Consider the following 16906-nt stretch of genomic DNA (forward strand, 5'->3'; position numbering starts at 1 on the left):
GACATCATTCACTTTGAACTGGACTGTGTGTTTACAGCAGTAGGGACTGCCATCATTCACTTTGAACTGGACTCTGTGTTTACAGGCAGTTGGACCTGACATCATTCACTTTGAACTGGACTCTGTGTTTACAGGCAATTGCAACAGCGTGACTTTAGATCATTAGAACACACTCGTCAAAAGCCACAAAATAGACCTGAATGGATTTCTGCAAATATGTCAATACCGCTTGGGAGTCCTCTTACATTTGGGAACTTTACACAGTCTTATTGATCAAACAACCTCAATTATTCACATCAACAACAAAAATATCAAAATATAATGCTAGCCTGAGAAAGATGAGCTAAACTCTAACGAAGGAACAGTAGATAAACCCTCTCAAGCTTTTACAATTTGTTGGCCGTCAAAATTGCACTGATAAACGATGGGGAATTGTAGCCTCCTAGTCCTTCTGCAGCTTGCCTGCCAACAATGCATGTTTGTCCCAACCAAGCACCCAAAGCTAATTGGCAAGCTTGCTAGCTAGCTACTTCCAGACACAAATGAGAGAACACCCCACTCTGACCATTTTACTCTCCATAGCAGAGCTGGTCAGGCTGTTTACATGTTATCTAGATCGTTCGTGACTAACTATTACTTTCTTTGCCTACGTTTACTGACACCGGTCAGTCATATTCAGTGGGTGTAACGTTAGTAAATTCATCAGTTATTCTGCACTCTGGCACACTCAGATGAGAGTACTCTGAAATTGGAGTAGATAGCGAGAGTGAATTTGTGTTATCCAGTTAGCCATATGCTAACCGGATAACAGTCGTTCAGGTTCTTGCTAGCTAACCAAATGACACCTGCATCTCTAGCTGTGTGTAGCCGCTGAAAAACAATATGAGGGGAAAAAGTCAGTCACTCACCCACTCCAATGACATGAATGACATGACATCCTCCTAGCAGCTAGCTAGCTAACGTTAGGGTCCATGTTTTTAGCTTGCTACATAAATAGATGTGCTAGCCTATTAGCCACGTTATGACTGACTTGTGATCATTGCTAGTTTGATTGTATTGACATTCCCAGTCTTAGTTATATTTGTCCATTTTGTCCAAAATATTGAGCCATTGAAACTGAAACAGTGCATCCCAAATGGAGGCAACAAACAATGTACCAGGCCAGCTGTGATTTACAACCTGATAGCAATACATTTTGGACTACCAAGAAATGTATTGGTAAATGATATTAATCATGCATTGAACCGCATCCATCTACTCTGGAAACAATGCCTTTGTGTACGCCATGGAATGTTGAGTCAAATAGAACATATATTTTTTTAAACCTATTAAAGTTGGTTTTGTCGCATAAACTGGGAATTTGATATGTTTTACTGATATTATGATTGTCTGTTTCTTTCATATCTGCAAAGTAGTTAAAACTCTGTCAGTTCCACTTTAAAAAGAAGATGAAGAACGAGCTATAGGATGAAAAATACCAGCATTTTGACACAGGTACAGCCAACTAGCGCTAGCTAACGCTACCTAGCAAGAAAACGTTTTCAAAATTATTATATATTTTTTGACTAATCTATATAATATTGTCTGTAACTGTATCGATTTCCCACCATCTCTAGTTGAAAGGGTGCGTATGGGGTAATGAGGGCGTTTGTGGTGTGTGTATGTGTGTGCGTGAGGTCATTTCCCCTCGCCATGGCTGTGAATCACAGGCACAAACAGGGGGAAACAGGAGACAGGGCAGGCATCTTAAACGTGTATGATTACATATTTGTGATCATTTCTGAGTGGTCCCTGCAGCGTACCATCGCAAATATGTGATTGAAACAGTAGTAACAGAACATTTGATGTAACAAACGCATCTAAACAGCATTGTTGTCTGAAAAGCACCTAAACAATATCTTGTACTGATGGGAAATAAAAGGTCTTTACAACTTTATTTCTCAATTTCACCTTTTATTGTTTAGAAAAGAGACGCCTTTCAGCCAAGCTAACAACAGCTAAATAAAGCTAAATCTTTATGATGGCAGCCATGTTTGTTTATGTTTGACAAGCGATACCTCCCTAATCCCAGAATTCCATTCACTATAAGTAGAGAGCTTTTTATGTCTCTATTTTGTTTTGGTCAGGGTGTGATTTGGGTGGGCATTCTATGTTCTTTTTTCTATGTTTTGTATTTCTTTGTTTTGGCCGGGTATGGTTCTCAATCAGGGACAGCTGACTATCGTTGTCTCTGATTGGGAACCATACTTACGTAGCCTTTTCCCACCTGTGTTTTGTGGGTAGTTATTTTCTGTTTTGTGTTTCTGCACCTGACAGAACTGTTCGTTGTCGTTTTGCTCTTTGTTATTTTGTTCAAGTATTTTTTGAAAATAAATCATAAACACTTACCACGCTGCGCTTTGGTCCACTCCTTCATCCAACGACCGTTACAGAACTACCCACCACAAACGGACCAAGCAGCGTGGTATGGAGGAGCAGAGGGTTCAGGACTGCTGGACATGGGAGGACATATTGGACGGACAGGGACACTGGAGACGGGCTGGAGAATATCGCCGTCCGAAAGAAGAACTGGAGGCAGCTGAAGCTGAGAGGCGGTGATATGAGGCAAGGCAGCGCAGCAGGCACGAGAGGCAGCCCCCCAAAAAATTGGGAGGGGGGTGGCACACGGGGAGATTGGCGGAGTCAGGCGATAGACCTGAGCCAACTCCCCGTGCTTTCCGGAAGCAGCGTGGTACTGGTCAGGCACCGTGTTATGCGGTAAAGCGCATGGTGTCTCCAGTGCGCGCTCATAGCCCGGAGCGCTATATGCCAGCCCCCCGCAAGTGCCATGCGAGAGTGGGCATCCAGCTAGGGCGGATTGTGCCAGCTCAGCGCGCCCGTTTCGGCCCAGGGTATCCTGCGCCGACTCTGCGTACTGTGTCTCCGGGGCGCTGGGATGGTTTAGTTCGTCCGATGCCTGCGCTCCGCCCGTGCCGGGCTAAAGTGGGCATTGAGCCAAATGGAGAGGTGCGAGTGGTAAGCACCAGTTCTCCAGTGCTCCCCCACAGCCCGGTTCGACCTGTGCCTGCACTCTGGAGGGGCCGGGCTAAAGTGGGCATTCAGCCTGGAGGAGTGGTGCCAAGGCTGCGCACCAGGGCTCCAGTGCTCCCCCACAGCCCAGTTCATCCGGTGCCTCATCTACGCACCAGGCCTCCTGTAGTTCTCCCCAGCCTGGTGGGCCCTGTGGCAGCCCCACCCACCAGGCTGTCTCTGCGTCTCCTCCCTCCAGAGTCTTCCTCCAGTCCGGAGCCTCCAGTGTCGCGCTCCAGTCCGGAGCCTCCAGAGTTGCGCTCCAGTCCGGAGCCTCTAGAGTCGCCCTCCAGTCCGGAGCCTCCAGCGACGCCCTCCAGTCCGGAGCCTCCAGTGTCGCCCTCCAGTCCGGAGCCTCCAGAGGCGCCCTCCAGTCCGGAACCTCCAGTGTCGCCCTCCAGTCCGAAGCCTCCAGAGGCGCCCTCCAGTCCGGAGCCTCCAGCGACGCCCTCCAGTCCGGAGCTCCCAATGAGGCTACGAGTGTCCCCAGTCCAGAGTCGGCGGCGAGGGTCCCCGCTCTAGAGGCGCCACCTAAGTGGGCCGAGCCAGAGGTGGAGCGGTGTCTACGTCCCGCACCAGAGCCACCACCGTGGATCAATGCCCACCCAGACCCTCCCCTATGGGTTCAGGTTTTGCGCGGCCAGAGTCCGCACCTTTGGGGGGGGGGGGGGGGGTACTGTCACACCCTGACCAAAGAGAGCTTCTTCTGTCTCTCTTTTGGTTTGGTCAGGGTGTGATTTGGGTGGGCATTCTATGTTATTTTTTCTATGTTTTGTATTTCGTTGCTTTGGCCGGGTATGGTTCTCAATCAGGGACAGCTGACTATCGTTGTCTCTGATTGGGAACCATACTTAGGTAGCCTTTTCCCACCTGTGTTTTGTGGGTAGTTCTGTTTTGTGTTTCTGCACCTGACAGAACTGTTCGTTGTCGTTTTGCTCTTTGTTATTTTGTTCAAGTGTTTTTTGAAAATAAATCATGAACACTTACCACGCTGCGCTTTGGTCCACACCTTCTTCATCCGACGACCGTTACAGTGCCCATTGCCCGAAAAATATTAACTTAGTTTGGCCACTTTTCAGCATTTTATAAATCTTCTATGTACTTGTTACATTGTATACAAGAACCGGATCGCTTAACTTGACAAGTAATTTACAGTTTTTGACTAATCACAAAGCAAATAAAATGCTATAACCTCACAGATCATCACACCAAATACAAGCCTACAGCCTAGCCTAACCATAGCGCGAAAGCTAAAAAGGGTTGCCAGATATGGATTAAACTATTTTAGGTGGGCTTGGAGAGGGGGGGGGGGGTAATTTCATTTGTGGGGGATTTCAAGTCCATGGGGGGTAGAAATGGGGGAAGGTATCGTGGGGGGATATGATGCAGGAAATATTACTATGATGGGAGGCAAACACAGAAGTTTATAAGCTAAATAAAACCCCTGTTAAGGGGGTCTGAACTGGCAACCCTGAGTAACGATAGTTACAATCTAAGTCAGTCGATTGAACCATCTCTCCACTTTGTTTGTTATAACATCTTTGGTCTGACAGACGTTTACATGACAACCAGAATGCATTGTATGAAGTCAACAAACATGGCGCCACACATAGCTGGCATTTAGCTTAGCATTAGCTCATCATAATCAGTACAACCTTCCAAAATATATTTTACACACATCATTACAATCTATGTCACCAGTACTTGAAAACATGTGAATAAAACAGTAAATACTTTATGCTCCATACAGTGCATTCAGAGAAAGTATTCAGACCCCTTGACTTTTTCCAAATTTTGTTACATTCCAGCCTTATTCTAAAATAGATTAAATGATTTTTTATCCTCATCAATCTGCACACAACATCCCATAATGACTAAGCGAAAACAAGTTAAGACATTTTTGTGATTATATATATTTAAAAAAAAATCTGAAATACCTTATTTACATAAGTATTCAGACCCTTTGCTATGAGACTTGAAATTGAGCTCAGGTGCATCCTGTTTCCATTGATCATCTTTGAGATGTTTTCTACAACTTGATTGAAGTCCACCTGTGGACAATTGATTGGACATGATTTGGAAAGGCACACACCTGTCTATATAAGGTCCCACAGTTGACAATGCATGTCAGAGCAAAAACCAAGGTCGAAGGAATTGTCCGTAGAGCTCCGAGACAGAATTGTGTCGAGGCACAGATCTGGGGAAGGATACCAAAACCTTTCTGCAGCATTGAAGGTCCCTAAGAACACAGTCGCCTCCATCATTCTTAAATGGAAGAAGTTTGGAACCACCAAGACTCTTCCTAGAGCTGGCCGCCCAGCCAAACTGAGCAATCAGGGGAGAAGGGCCTTGGTCAGGAAGGCGCCCAAGAACAAGATGGTCATTCTGACAGAGCTCCAGTGTTCCTCTGTGGAGATGGGAGAACCTTCCAGAAGGACAACTATCTCTGCAGCACTCCACCAATCAAGCCTTTATGGTAGAGTGGCCAGACAGAAGCCACATGACAGCCTGCTTGTAGTTTGCCAAAAGGCTCTCAGACCATGAGAAAAGATTCTCTGGTCTGATGAAACCAAGATTGAAATCTTTGGCCTGAATGCCAAGCATCACATCTGGAGGAAACCTGACACCATCCCTACAGTGAAGCATGGTGGTGGCAGCATCATGCTGTAGAGATGTTTTTCAGTGGCAGGGACTGGGAGACTAGTCAGGATCGAGGGAAAGCTAAACGGAGAAAAGTACAGAGAGATCTTTGATGAAAACCTGCTCCAGAGCGCTCAGGACCTCAGACTGGGGCAAAGGTTCACCTTCTAACAGGACAACGACCCTAAGCACACAGCCAAGACAACGCAGGAGTGGCATCAGGACAAGTCTCTGAATGTCCTTGAGTGGCTCAAGCAGAGCCCGGACTTGAACCCGATCTAACATCTCTGGAGAGACCTGAAAATAGCTGTGCAGCGACGCTCCCCCTCCACCTGACAGAGCTTGAGAGGATCTGCAGAGAAGATTGGAAGAAACTCCCCAAATGCAAGTCTGCCAAGCTTGTAGCGTCATACCCAAGAAGACTTGAGGCTGTAATCACTACCAAATGTGTTTCAACAAAGTACTAAGTAAAGGGTCTGAATACTTATGTTAATGTGTTATTATTTATTTATTTTTCATAAATTTGTTTTAAAATACTAAAACCCTTTTTTTGCTTTGTCATTCTGGGGAATTGTGTGTAGATTGATGAGGATTTAAAAAAAAAACATTTTAGAATAAATCCGTAACGTAACAAAATGTGGAAAAAGTCAAGGGGTCTGAATACTTTCCGAATGCACTGTACATACATACTGTGTGCTACAGTAGAAACGATAACACGATATACAGAAACTATAATGATAACGTAATAAGGCACTTACTTTGATAGGAACGCACATTTCCAAAGTTATTTTCTGACTGGAGATGCTCAAATGCCTGCATACTTGATCTGGGGAAACTCTGGGGAAGTGCTTATGCTCTCCTCGAAGAGAGAAGTTTGTTCGGCCCAGCAAAGCCTCAAACAGAAATTGTCCGCAACAGTGAAATGGGCTTCTTCTTTGTGAATTAACGAGGAGGCAGAACACACCTCAATTCAAACTGTTGTTAGAAAATAAAACATGTTTAAAAAATCCTTTGAAATGGACAAGTTGAAACATAGCCTATAGATAATTAGCAGGCAGCATGCCTTGGTTTGAGGCAGTGTAGGTTAACTCTCCTTTTGCATAACAATCCCACTTTGAACAGTGAGTGTATTCTGACATTAAAATCTGTCCAATAGGCTTCATTTGTTTTTGCCCGATTGAAAATGTATTCTGGTAGCAAAAAATATCATTTTTTAGGATATTATATCGATTCTATGACTCCAAGTATCGATGGTGATAAATCGTGATACATATAGAATAGCAATGCATATCATATCGGGACACCTAAGTATCGTGATAATATTGTACGACTTGGTAAAGCGAGAGTCCTATTAGCCTACACTCGGGAAGCTATTAAAGCCTACACAGGCTTTGATGCCTATGATTCTTTTTTTGAATGGAAAAGTAAACAAAGTTTGTAGGCTACTTTGTAAAGACAGAAAAGATGGGTTAACATTGTAGCCTAGTGAATGGAGAGGTCAGAGAGCTAGGCAGCCAGACACTTCCAAAGACGTGGGCTACTCGGCCTGGATGGTGGACTGGCGAAAAGGAACAGGGATGTGCAGCGGACACTGTAGCCTACTTGTATGAAAGGCAGAGACGTGTATTTTTACAGGAGGTTTAAAAAAAATGGGGTTAAGGTTATAGTGTATAATTTCCGACATAAGTGAGGACTCTTCATCCCCTATCAGTAGATTACATTTCTTCCAAGGAGGGTTCAGAAGCTAATTTCTTATCCAGAAAGACGAAAGTGGGCTATTTCCGACAATGGCGGGGGTTTACCATTCCAACAACCACTTAACAGCCAGTCACTTTAACAGCTAGTCACAATAATTGTCTGTCCCCACTATAAAGTCCCCACTCCCCACTATAAAACCCCCTCATAACCCTGAGAGGGTGAACAAAAGCTCCTATGACCTCACATAGCCTCCTAAAACAGCACCAATGCAAAATACTGTAGTAACACAGTCTACTACACATCTTTATCTGGCCGGTATCTTATGCTGTACAATGTTAACAGAGTCTTGCCATATAAGTGCTGCTAGAAGAAATGGTGCTATAAAGAACCAAACAGGGGTTCTATGGCTTGGTTCATATGGCCCTCAAAAATGTTCTATAAGATCAACAAAGCACCCTTCTTTTTAACAGTGTGGAGTGCAGATACAACCTCCACAGAGTAAGTGGGCTTTAGTTTTCCACAAGTTCATCAAAAGCTGCCGCGTCAAGGAAAACCGATCTCCTTTGTGTCTGCCATCAAACAGGAAATAGACAGGAAGTAGCTGTCGCAGGAAGTCCAAACACGAGACCTGGAATATCGACCGTTACCGTGCCGACCACGGGAAGTCGTCCAATTGGAGCACAGCACAGGGAGGGAACATTAAAGAATGTACACCAGTCAGCAACATTACTTGTCTGTTACTATGCAGTTATTACTTTCTTAGAAACCTGTGTAGCCTATATCGGCAGTTGATAATGTCCGATTCAAAACACTGGGTTACTTCGCTGAGAAATAACTCGATATATTTTAGCAGTGGCTTTCAGAGGTAACATGTTTGTTCAGTTGCTCACTATGCCAATTCACGTTGGACTACTTCTTTTCCAATGCAGTACGAACATCAATTAAGTCAGACCAAAGTATACCAGAAATGTTGTCACTCCCATTGATTGTGGCTAATGAATTCACACGTTACTAGACTAATGAGCGTTAGTGCCCGGCGCCAGTATGTAAAGCTGAAGCATCTTCTATTGGTCCTTCCATTGGGCCCAGTCTCCAGCCTGGAGGCCCCTGCATTGTGATGTAACTGAGACAAACGTTGAACACTAAAGTTAGACCGTGAGATCTTGTTGCAAAGAGAGAGTGAGACGAGAAAGAGATAGAGAGAGCATTGGGACCTAGTCAGTGATCCAGTGCCAGACAGGAAAGCAGAAAACACAGATGCCTTTGGTCAAAATGTGTCATATTAGAGGAAACCATTTAGTGAGTGTGTATGTGTCCGTACATGCTCTTATGGTCACGCTTATAGTCCTGTCCTGTGTCTAGGCTATATTTCAGTTGATCTACATCCGTGATCAGCATGCATTTTGAATGGGGGAGATTGTTTTGAATTTTCTGCATTACGTGGGCCAAACTACTGTCAGAACCATAGTAACTAGACCAAACGTGGCTGTGTGTGTAAACTAAGACTTGGTTGATGAATTGGGCCACAGTTCTCATGGTGCTGGAAAGGAGCAGTAATGTGTGTCACCAGGAGGGACAGGAAAAAACAACCCAGTCCTGGTATGCTAATAGCCTCTATGACAGAGTAGTGAGGCGAGTGGAGCAGTTGACAGGGCTTTCCACCATTTTATACACTTGAGAAAAGCTTACAAATGACATGCTGGAAACTATAGGAGGAGCTACCTAGTCTATGTGCTGTAGGCTTAGCATAGTGTCGTGTGGCCATTGAACGCGAGAATCCTTGGCTCCCAAGGCTAGCTACAGCATAACCTCTCTCTCTCTCCCTCTCTTGCTCTCTCTCTCTCTCTCTGTCCATTATTACCATACACAGACCGAGTGTAGCCCAATTAAAAAACTTCCTTAGAGAGTTGGAGTCAGTCAACCGGCTGGAATTACTGACTTCATAGGGCTGCTGCTGCCTACTGGCCAAGGCCAGGCCTTTCCCCCAACTACAATGGTAGCAGCTTTTAATATAGGCAACGTGTTGCCTGTCATCCAGAAACGGTACTCTGAATGTTTTCTGTTCACAATAGGTTACATTCTAATTACAACCACCCACTAACTGTGTTATTGTCAAATCACATGGAATAATCTAATTAAGCAATAAGGCCTGAGGTATATTTATTTTACTAGGCAAGTCAGTTAAGAACAAATTCTTATTTTCAGGAACAGTGGGTTAACTGCCTTGTTCAGGAGCAGAACGACAGATCTTTACCTTGTCAGCTCAGGGATTCGATCTTGCAACCTTGCGGTTACTAGTCCAACGCTCTAACCACTAGGCTACCTGTATATGGCCAATATTTGTACAACGGCTAAGGGATGTTCTTACGCGCGACGCATCACGGAGTGCCTGGAAACAGCCCTTAGCCATTGGCCATATACCACAAACCCCCGAGGTGCTTTATTGCTATTATACACTATATACAACGTAATTAGAATAAAAAAGTATTTGTTTGTCATACCCATGGTATACAGTCTGATATACCACGGCTTTCAGACAATCAGCATTCGGGGATCAAACCACCCAGATTATAATACTGTTTAGATGTTCCAACAACCTGTATAGGGCCATGTGGCCATTACTGTCAACATCAGGAGCCAGCTGCAGTTACTGATCAATCAAATGCCACAGACATCAATGCCGATGGGAGAATACGTACATTATCAACAACAGCAACAGCGTCCTCTGCCGTGTTCATAACAGAAAAATCGGAGATATTGGACAAACGTGCAACAGTTAGTCTGTCCATCACCTGCACTTCTCATCGGACACAGACCGTCAATTAGAGAGCCCTGGTGTGACTAATACAATGACTAATTAGCATGTTTAATATTCGCTCGTGGTGAAGATGATGTTTCAACAAGGCTATTGAGGCCAAATAACACATTCTTAACACAGATAAGACATGCTCTCTTGGCCCATCGGGAATACCGAGGTCAATTATGATAAACCCTCTGAAGATGTGCGCACTGACACAATTTGTCCAAATGTTGCATCACATTTGACACATTTCCACCCCAATATTCAGAAAACAAAAAAAGGCGCCACCCACCTGAGCCGAAGGCTTTGGCCACAAGCCATGTCAAACTACAGTATATTTTGGCCCTTGTGAAATCATAGTGATCAAAAGCCTTGATCGAGGGGACGATGAAGGTTCGCCTCAACCCCTTGGTATCTGCCGCATCACTCATCTTCACGCCTGGCTCGCTCGGCCTCCTTTACAGAGAGGGAGATGGTCGGTTAGCTCGTGGAATTCTACCGGTGGCAGATGACATCCCGTCCAAAGGAATTCGATGCAGCAAAACTATTCTTTCCGTTCAAACTTTAAATGCGTTATCTAGCCAAATACCGACTGGACACCGTTATAATTCCTCACACTCAGATATGTCGTGGCTCCTTCCCGTGGTCCTTATAAGTTAACCGTTTTTATTTCCAAGTGTCCGATACTCTCAGTACGAGACGAGAATTCCAGCCAGGCAACTGCAGTAGTTTTGGGGATTTTCATCCATTGATTCCCTGACATTATCTTCAGGTTGCCAAGCATACAGTGGCTATGACTATCTACGAAACGGGTCGCGCATTTGCCCGACTTCTATTCGCTGGAATAGTTCAATTATAAGTTATAAGTAAACGGAAAAGGTTGTCCTTGTCCAGAATTGTTCATCATAACTGGTTTTATTTTTTCCTCTCCCTCGATCACGGCGGCGTCTCCTCTGCGCTTTTCCTGCCGCACTGGCCTCAAAGGCGAGCGCCCACAGAGCGCATGCGCGGTCCACCCATAACTTCCACAGACACAGTGCTGGATACAGTGTATCAAGTATCTTGTGAAATTCCCGCGGTACGTGTTTCCTCTGCACTTGGAATGCCAGTAGAGGTCTACGCTCAGTATCCCCCAAAATCTCTATAAATCTAAGTCTACTACAACAATTACTTTTGATCTTGTTATGCTGGGCTGAATGATACTTGTTTGCCAGCATGGTTACTTTTGGTCGTGTACGCCATGTGATTAGGAGCTTGGATTACTTACAATAACTGTGTGATGACCTAAAGAGGACGTATAGGGTGGTATACTGTATTAATCAAAGCAGGGTGAATCTCAGTGCTGTGAAATGATATTCTCTAATCTTTATTTAACCTTTCGCTACTATAATAATAATATATGCAATTTAGAAGACACTTTTTATCCAAAGCATGCATACGTTTTCTTATCGTGTTAGTCTCATCACGGTAACATATCTTTTTCAAAACTCTGGGAATAGGACTGGAGATTCTCGTTGGAGATGTAGCAAGCAGAACATGAGAGGTTTGAGGTAAAGGCAGGGATGAGGTGTTCTGATCCTGAATCAGTGGCTTGGGTTCAGGGCAGAGAAGTCTTTGGGTGAAGACAGTTAAAACAATAAGGCATTTCAGACAGGAAGGGGTGGGGTTTCTGGCCGCCCAAGTTGTTGCCCCGCCTTCTTTCTTTAAGACCTGTCACACTGCCTTTTAAGTTCAAGTTTCAAGTTGGTTTAGTTGTTCTAAACATATGACGTCCTTGGAGTAAGTACACAGTGCAACGAAACGCTTACTTCACCACTCGACAATGCAACAACAAAAGGAAAGTAAGTGAATGAAAGACTAATAACAATAAAAGATCAATGAATGAAAATAGGATACAAATTTAGCAGTCATTTTATTCAGAGAAGACTCACACCTGGCATACAGCCCTTCCCCCCCCTCTCTCCCCTCTCTCATTCTCTCTTTCTATGGCTCGCCCTCTTTCAGACACAAATGCAAGTAATTTACTCTGCTTTCCCATAAATGCTCCTCCCACTCTTTACACACTCACTTAGACACACACACACACACACACCACACCACACCACACATAAAGGGCGGCAGGTAGCCTAGCGGTTAGAGCATTGGGCCAGTAACTGAAGGTCGCTAATTTGAATCCTAGAGCCGACAAGGTGAAAAATCTGTCGATGTGCCCGTGAGCAAGACACTTAAACCTTATCGCTCCACGCTGCTGATAATGACTGACCCTGCTGTGACCCCACTCTCTGAGGCTGTCTTAGGGGAAATTGGGATATGCATAAAACACATTTTGAAATAAGCGTCTACCAAATTCTTCTACAGACACGCATTGCATAGTTTTTTTTGTTACTGCTCGTATAATTTCAGCACTACAGTGAAGAATATTGTGCAACACATATAAAATAGATGTCACATGGGCCTATTAGCTGCAGGCTTGTCCATAATAGATAGTCCATTTTAGTAGCTGCTCTGTTTCAGAGTGAGTGGACACATTTGCATACTGGTCCCCCATGGGAATCAAACGCGCAACCCTGGCTTTGCAAGCACCATGCTCTACCAACTTCCTATTTGCAATGACGGCCTACCCCGGCCAACGCTGGGTCAATTGTGCGCCGCCCTATGGGACTCCCAATCACGGCCGGTCGTGATACAGCCTGGAATCGAACCAGGGTCTGTAGTGACACCACTGAGGTGCCTTAGACCGCTGTGCCACTCAAAAACCAAGGAAAAAGGCAGTAACTGCCATCACACATGTCAGTTAGTGCTTTTTACCTTGGTTTCACTGAGCTTTGGGCTGCAGTGTCTACGATTGACCTTGGTTTCACTGAGCTTTGGGCTGCAGTGTCTACGGTTGACCTTGGTTTCACTGAGCTTTGGGCTGCAGTGTCTACGGTTGACCTTGGTTTCACTGAGCTTTGGGCTGCAGTGTCTACGGTTGACCTTGGTTTCACTGAGCTTTGGGCTGCAGTGTCTACGGTTGACCTTGGTTTCACTGAGCTTTGGGCTGCAGTGTCTACGGTTGACCTTGGTTTCACTGAGCTTTGGGCTGCAGTGTCTACGGTTGACCTTGGTTTCACTGAGCTTTGGGCTGCAGTGTCTACGGTTGACCTCTGTATTATTTATTGTTCTTTGCTGATACAAGTATCAAACTATATTACACTGAAGGCAGTAACTGCCATCTAGGGTCAAAGGTCATATCAGAGGTCAGGGTCAATATGAATTTAAAAAAATGACCTCATAGGAAGACAACAGATAACCACATCTCCAATGATCTGCCTACAATTGATCTGGCTGGACAATAAAACAACTTTGAAGTAATTCTTCTCAGTTTCACTCTATGAGCAGTTACTGCTCTGTTGCTTGGTAGGGCAATATAGTGGGGTTACCTGGATGATTGTGCAGTTTACAGTCCTTTTCCGCAATACTCACACACTGACATGTTACATCATTGCCTCCCAGTGGGCAGTATTGGTACATACAGCTTCTAACTTTGATGGGACTTTTTTATTCAATGCCCATTAGATGGCAGTCCTTAGCTACTTTTTCCAAGAAAACGTCCACATCAGTGATCCTACAGAACCCAGTTTGGATATCTGTTCCTGAATGCTTCAACATCGCCAACGGGAATGGCGTATTCTGTTGAACATGCGGCATTTACAGAACAGTGTGTATAATGTGTTGTGGTGTGTGAAGTATTTTGAGAAAGTTTGCACTGCAGATAAAGTGTGGATACAGCTTGATGGAAGAATAAGACTGACTTTCTATGGGGTCAAATTAAGAAAACTGCTAACAAGAACAAAATGAGAGAGATCCTCAACCCCACAGTAGCCATAATAACCCCTCATATAAGAACTTAGATCCGGGTATTTTTAAACATGGAGAGAACCTCCTAGCCTGTATTTACCAGGGGTGGGTCTACTGGGTCGTACAGGACAGAGGACAGGGCTACCATCAGCTCTCTGGCAGATATGGGTGTACACGTTCCTGTTCTGGTGGGGATCCTGTCCTTGCTAAAGCATGGTTTGACCACTATATAGAGAGATGATTCTATTGGGACAGTGGTTAGCGCCTGCTTTAGTGTGTTTTAATCTCTTGGCTCTGTACTTTTTTAACTGTAAGCCGACACTATTTTACACCATAGAGAAATCATATCAATCTTAACATGCACACACACATGCAGGTGTGCACGTGCTCACACACACACATTAACACACACACCCACACACACAACCACACACACACACACAACCACACACACACACACACACATTTACATTTACATTTAAGTCATTTAGCAGACGCTCTTATCCAGAGCGACTTACAAATTGGTGCATTCACCTTATGATATCCAGTGGAACAACCACTTTACAATAGTGCATCTAACTCTTTTAAGGGGGGGGGGGGGTTAGAAGGATTACTTTATCCTATCCTAGGTATTCCTTAAAGAGGTGGGGTTTCAGGTGTCTCCGGAAGGTGGTGATTGACTCCGCTGACCTGGCGTCGTGAGGGAGTTTGTTCCACCATTGGGGTGCCAGAGCAGCGAACAGTTTTGACTGGGCTGAGCGGGAACTGTACTTCCTCAGAGGTAGGGAGGCGAGCAGGCCAGAGGTGGATGAACGCAGTGCCCTTGTTTGGGTGTAGGGCCTGATCAGAGCCTGAAGGTACGGAGGTGCCGTTCCCCTCACAGCTCCGTAGGCAAGCACCATGGTCTTGTAGCGGATGCGAGCTTCAACTGGAAGCCAGTGGAGAGAGCGGAGGAGCGGGGTGACGTGAGAGAACTTGGGAAAGTTGAACACCAGACGGTGTTCACACACACACACACACACACACACACACACACACACACACACACACACACACACACACACACACACACACACACGAAAGGACTACAGCTTCAGGATCCTCCTCACACTCTTACTCATTACATAACTTTGCCAACTCATCAGTTCTTATTAGGGTTAGTCCCTTTACAAAGTGACACATTCTCCTAGCAGATGTGTTACTCAGCCTTGCAGTCAGATGTCCTTAAGCCTGAGGCTCCACACTGTAGCTCTACAGCACAAACAGGCAACAAATGCCACTTCTGCAGTTTCACAGCCTTTAGTGCAGCCATTTCAGCATTGTATGGCTTAGGCTATAACAGGTCATCTTTGTTTAGGCCTATAACAGTTTATTATATGCAATACCGCTATTATTACATTAACTATCTGTCCACACACACACAACGGACATACAATGCACCCACACCATGCACTTGATAGAAAATGCAATCAGCGAATAATCAACAACACTTTTTGAATTAGTCAAACTTGTAAAGCTTTCTCATTGTCGTTTGTATGTAATAACAGATTCCATGTTAATACCTTGCTAATATGCTAAATTGACCAAATGAAGCCTACATGGTCTTACATAGTATATTATTGTGACATTGTGGTGTATGTTGTGTACGTTCTGAGCGTGGGAGAGAGATCTGGGGGGCGAGCAGCTAGGGGTCACGTATAAGAGGCTTTGATGGAGACGTGAAAAGGGGGCCCGTTTCTTGGTAAGAGACATGGATTAGGATAAAAGAGGTATGAGTGGGGGATGCTCTCTTTCTTTATCTGTCTCACTCACTCTCTCCCACAGTCACTGCATCGTCCCCATTCAACATGAGATAGAGGGAAAGAAAGGTACAATGACAGACATAGATAGAGAGCGAGAGAAAGGGTTACAAAGACAGGAAGAAGGGATCGAGAGAGAGAAGGATCAAGAGAGAGAAAGAGTGAGAGGGCAGTGTTGAGACCTCGTGCGACCGATATTTTGCCTCTTTAGAATGCAGCATAAGAGAGTGGCCACAGAGGAGCTTGCTCTTCCCAGGTCCTCATTCGTCACACATGCTAAGAGAATTTAACACACTCACTCCTGACAGGCCACAACACATCATCACACACACACCATCATACACACATACTGAGACAAGCACTCACATATACACACACTATCATACACACACAATCATACACACATACTGAGACAAGCACTCACACATACAAACAATATCATACACACACACACACAAGCTCATGTATTCACACGCATATATATATATATACACACATGCAAACACACAGGCACACACAAATCTCCATTTCTTTATGTGGAAAAACAACCCATCCTAACGGTTAAGCAAGAGAGCCAAAGATGAATAATTTAATGAAGGAGAAGATAGCTAGTGATTACGGCATGCTAAAATGCCTCATTGATTGTTACTGAGATACAAAACAAATGCTATCGTGGACGACTACTAAGCTTGCGTTCTATCTAGCACAAGGCTTATAACATAGCTTTGTAAACAGAACACTACAGTGCAATTTCCATTTAGGCTTATTGCTACACGTCCATTGGGCCTGCTTCTGACGTTACTGCTACCATGTAGCACTGTACTGTACCACAGGAGAGTAAAAACCCACACGCTTGGTAGGTGGCAAACGCCTGTATGTTTGGGCCCTATTTTTCCAATGAATGACACATCTTCATATGTAACACCTGCGTTCATTTTCCAACTGTAGACAGGAAACCATAGACCTCATGTTATCTGCATACACACTAGACACTGATCGCCTCAAATAAAACGGCAAAGTAAAAAACTCACTAGTTGTACATTTTTACTTGTAGCCTACA

At 44.6% G+C, this 16906-nt stretch overlaps 1 protein-coding gene across 5 annotated transcripts in view; it reads right to left on the bottom strand.

The window, feature by feature from the left end:
* LOC139560486 (calmodulin-regulated spectrin-associated protein 2-like) overlaps positions 1-11184 on the bottom strand; it is a 75896-nt gene extending 64712 nt beyond the window's left edge. For 4 of the 5 annotated variants that reach the window (XM_071377310.1, XM_071377311.1, XM_071377309.1 and 1 more), the window contains exon 1: positions 10500-11184. In XM_071377310.1, the coding sequence (XP_071233411.1) occupies positions 10500-10638 (139 nt within the window). In that variant the 5' untranslated portion in view covers positions 10639-11184. The remainder of the gene's footprint in view (positions 1-10499) is intronic. The other variant, XM_071377307.1, reaches the window with a different exon arrangement.
* Positions 11185-16906: the final 5722 nt, after the last annotated feature.

The sequence above is a fragment of the Salvelinus alpinus genome, chromosome 30, assembly GCF_045679555.1.
Source record: "Salvelinus alpinus chromosome 30, SLU_Salpinus.1, whole genome shotgun sequence".
Lineage (NCBI taxonomy): Eukaryota > Metazoa > Chordata > Actinopteri > Salmoniformes > Salmonidae > Salvelinus > Salvelinus alpinus.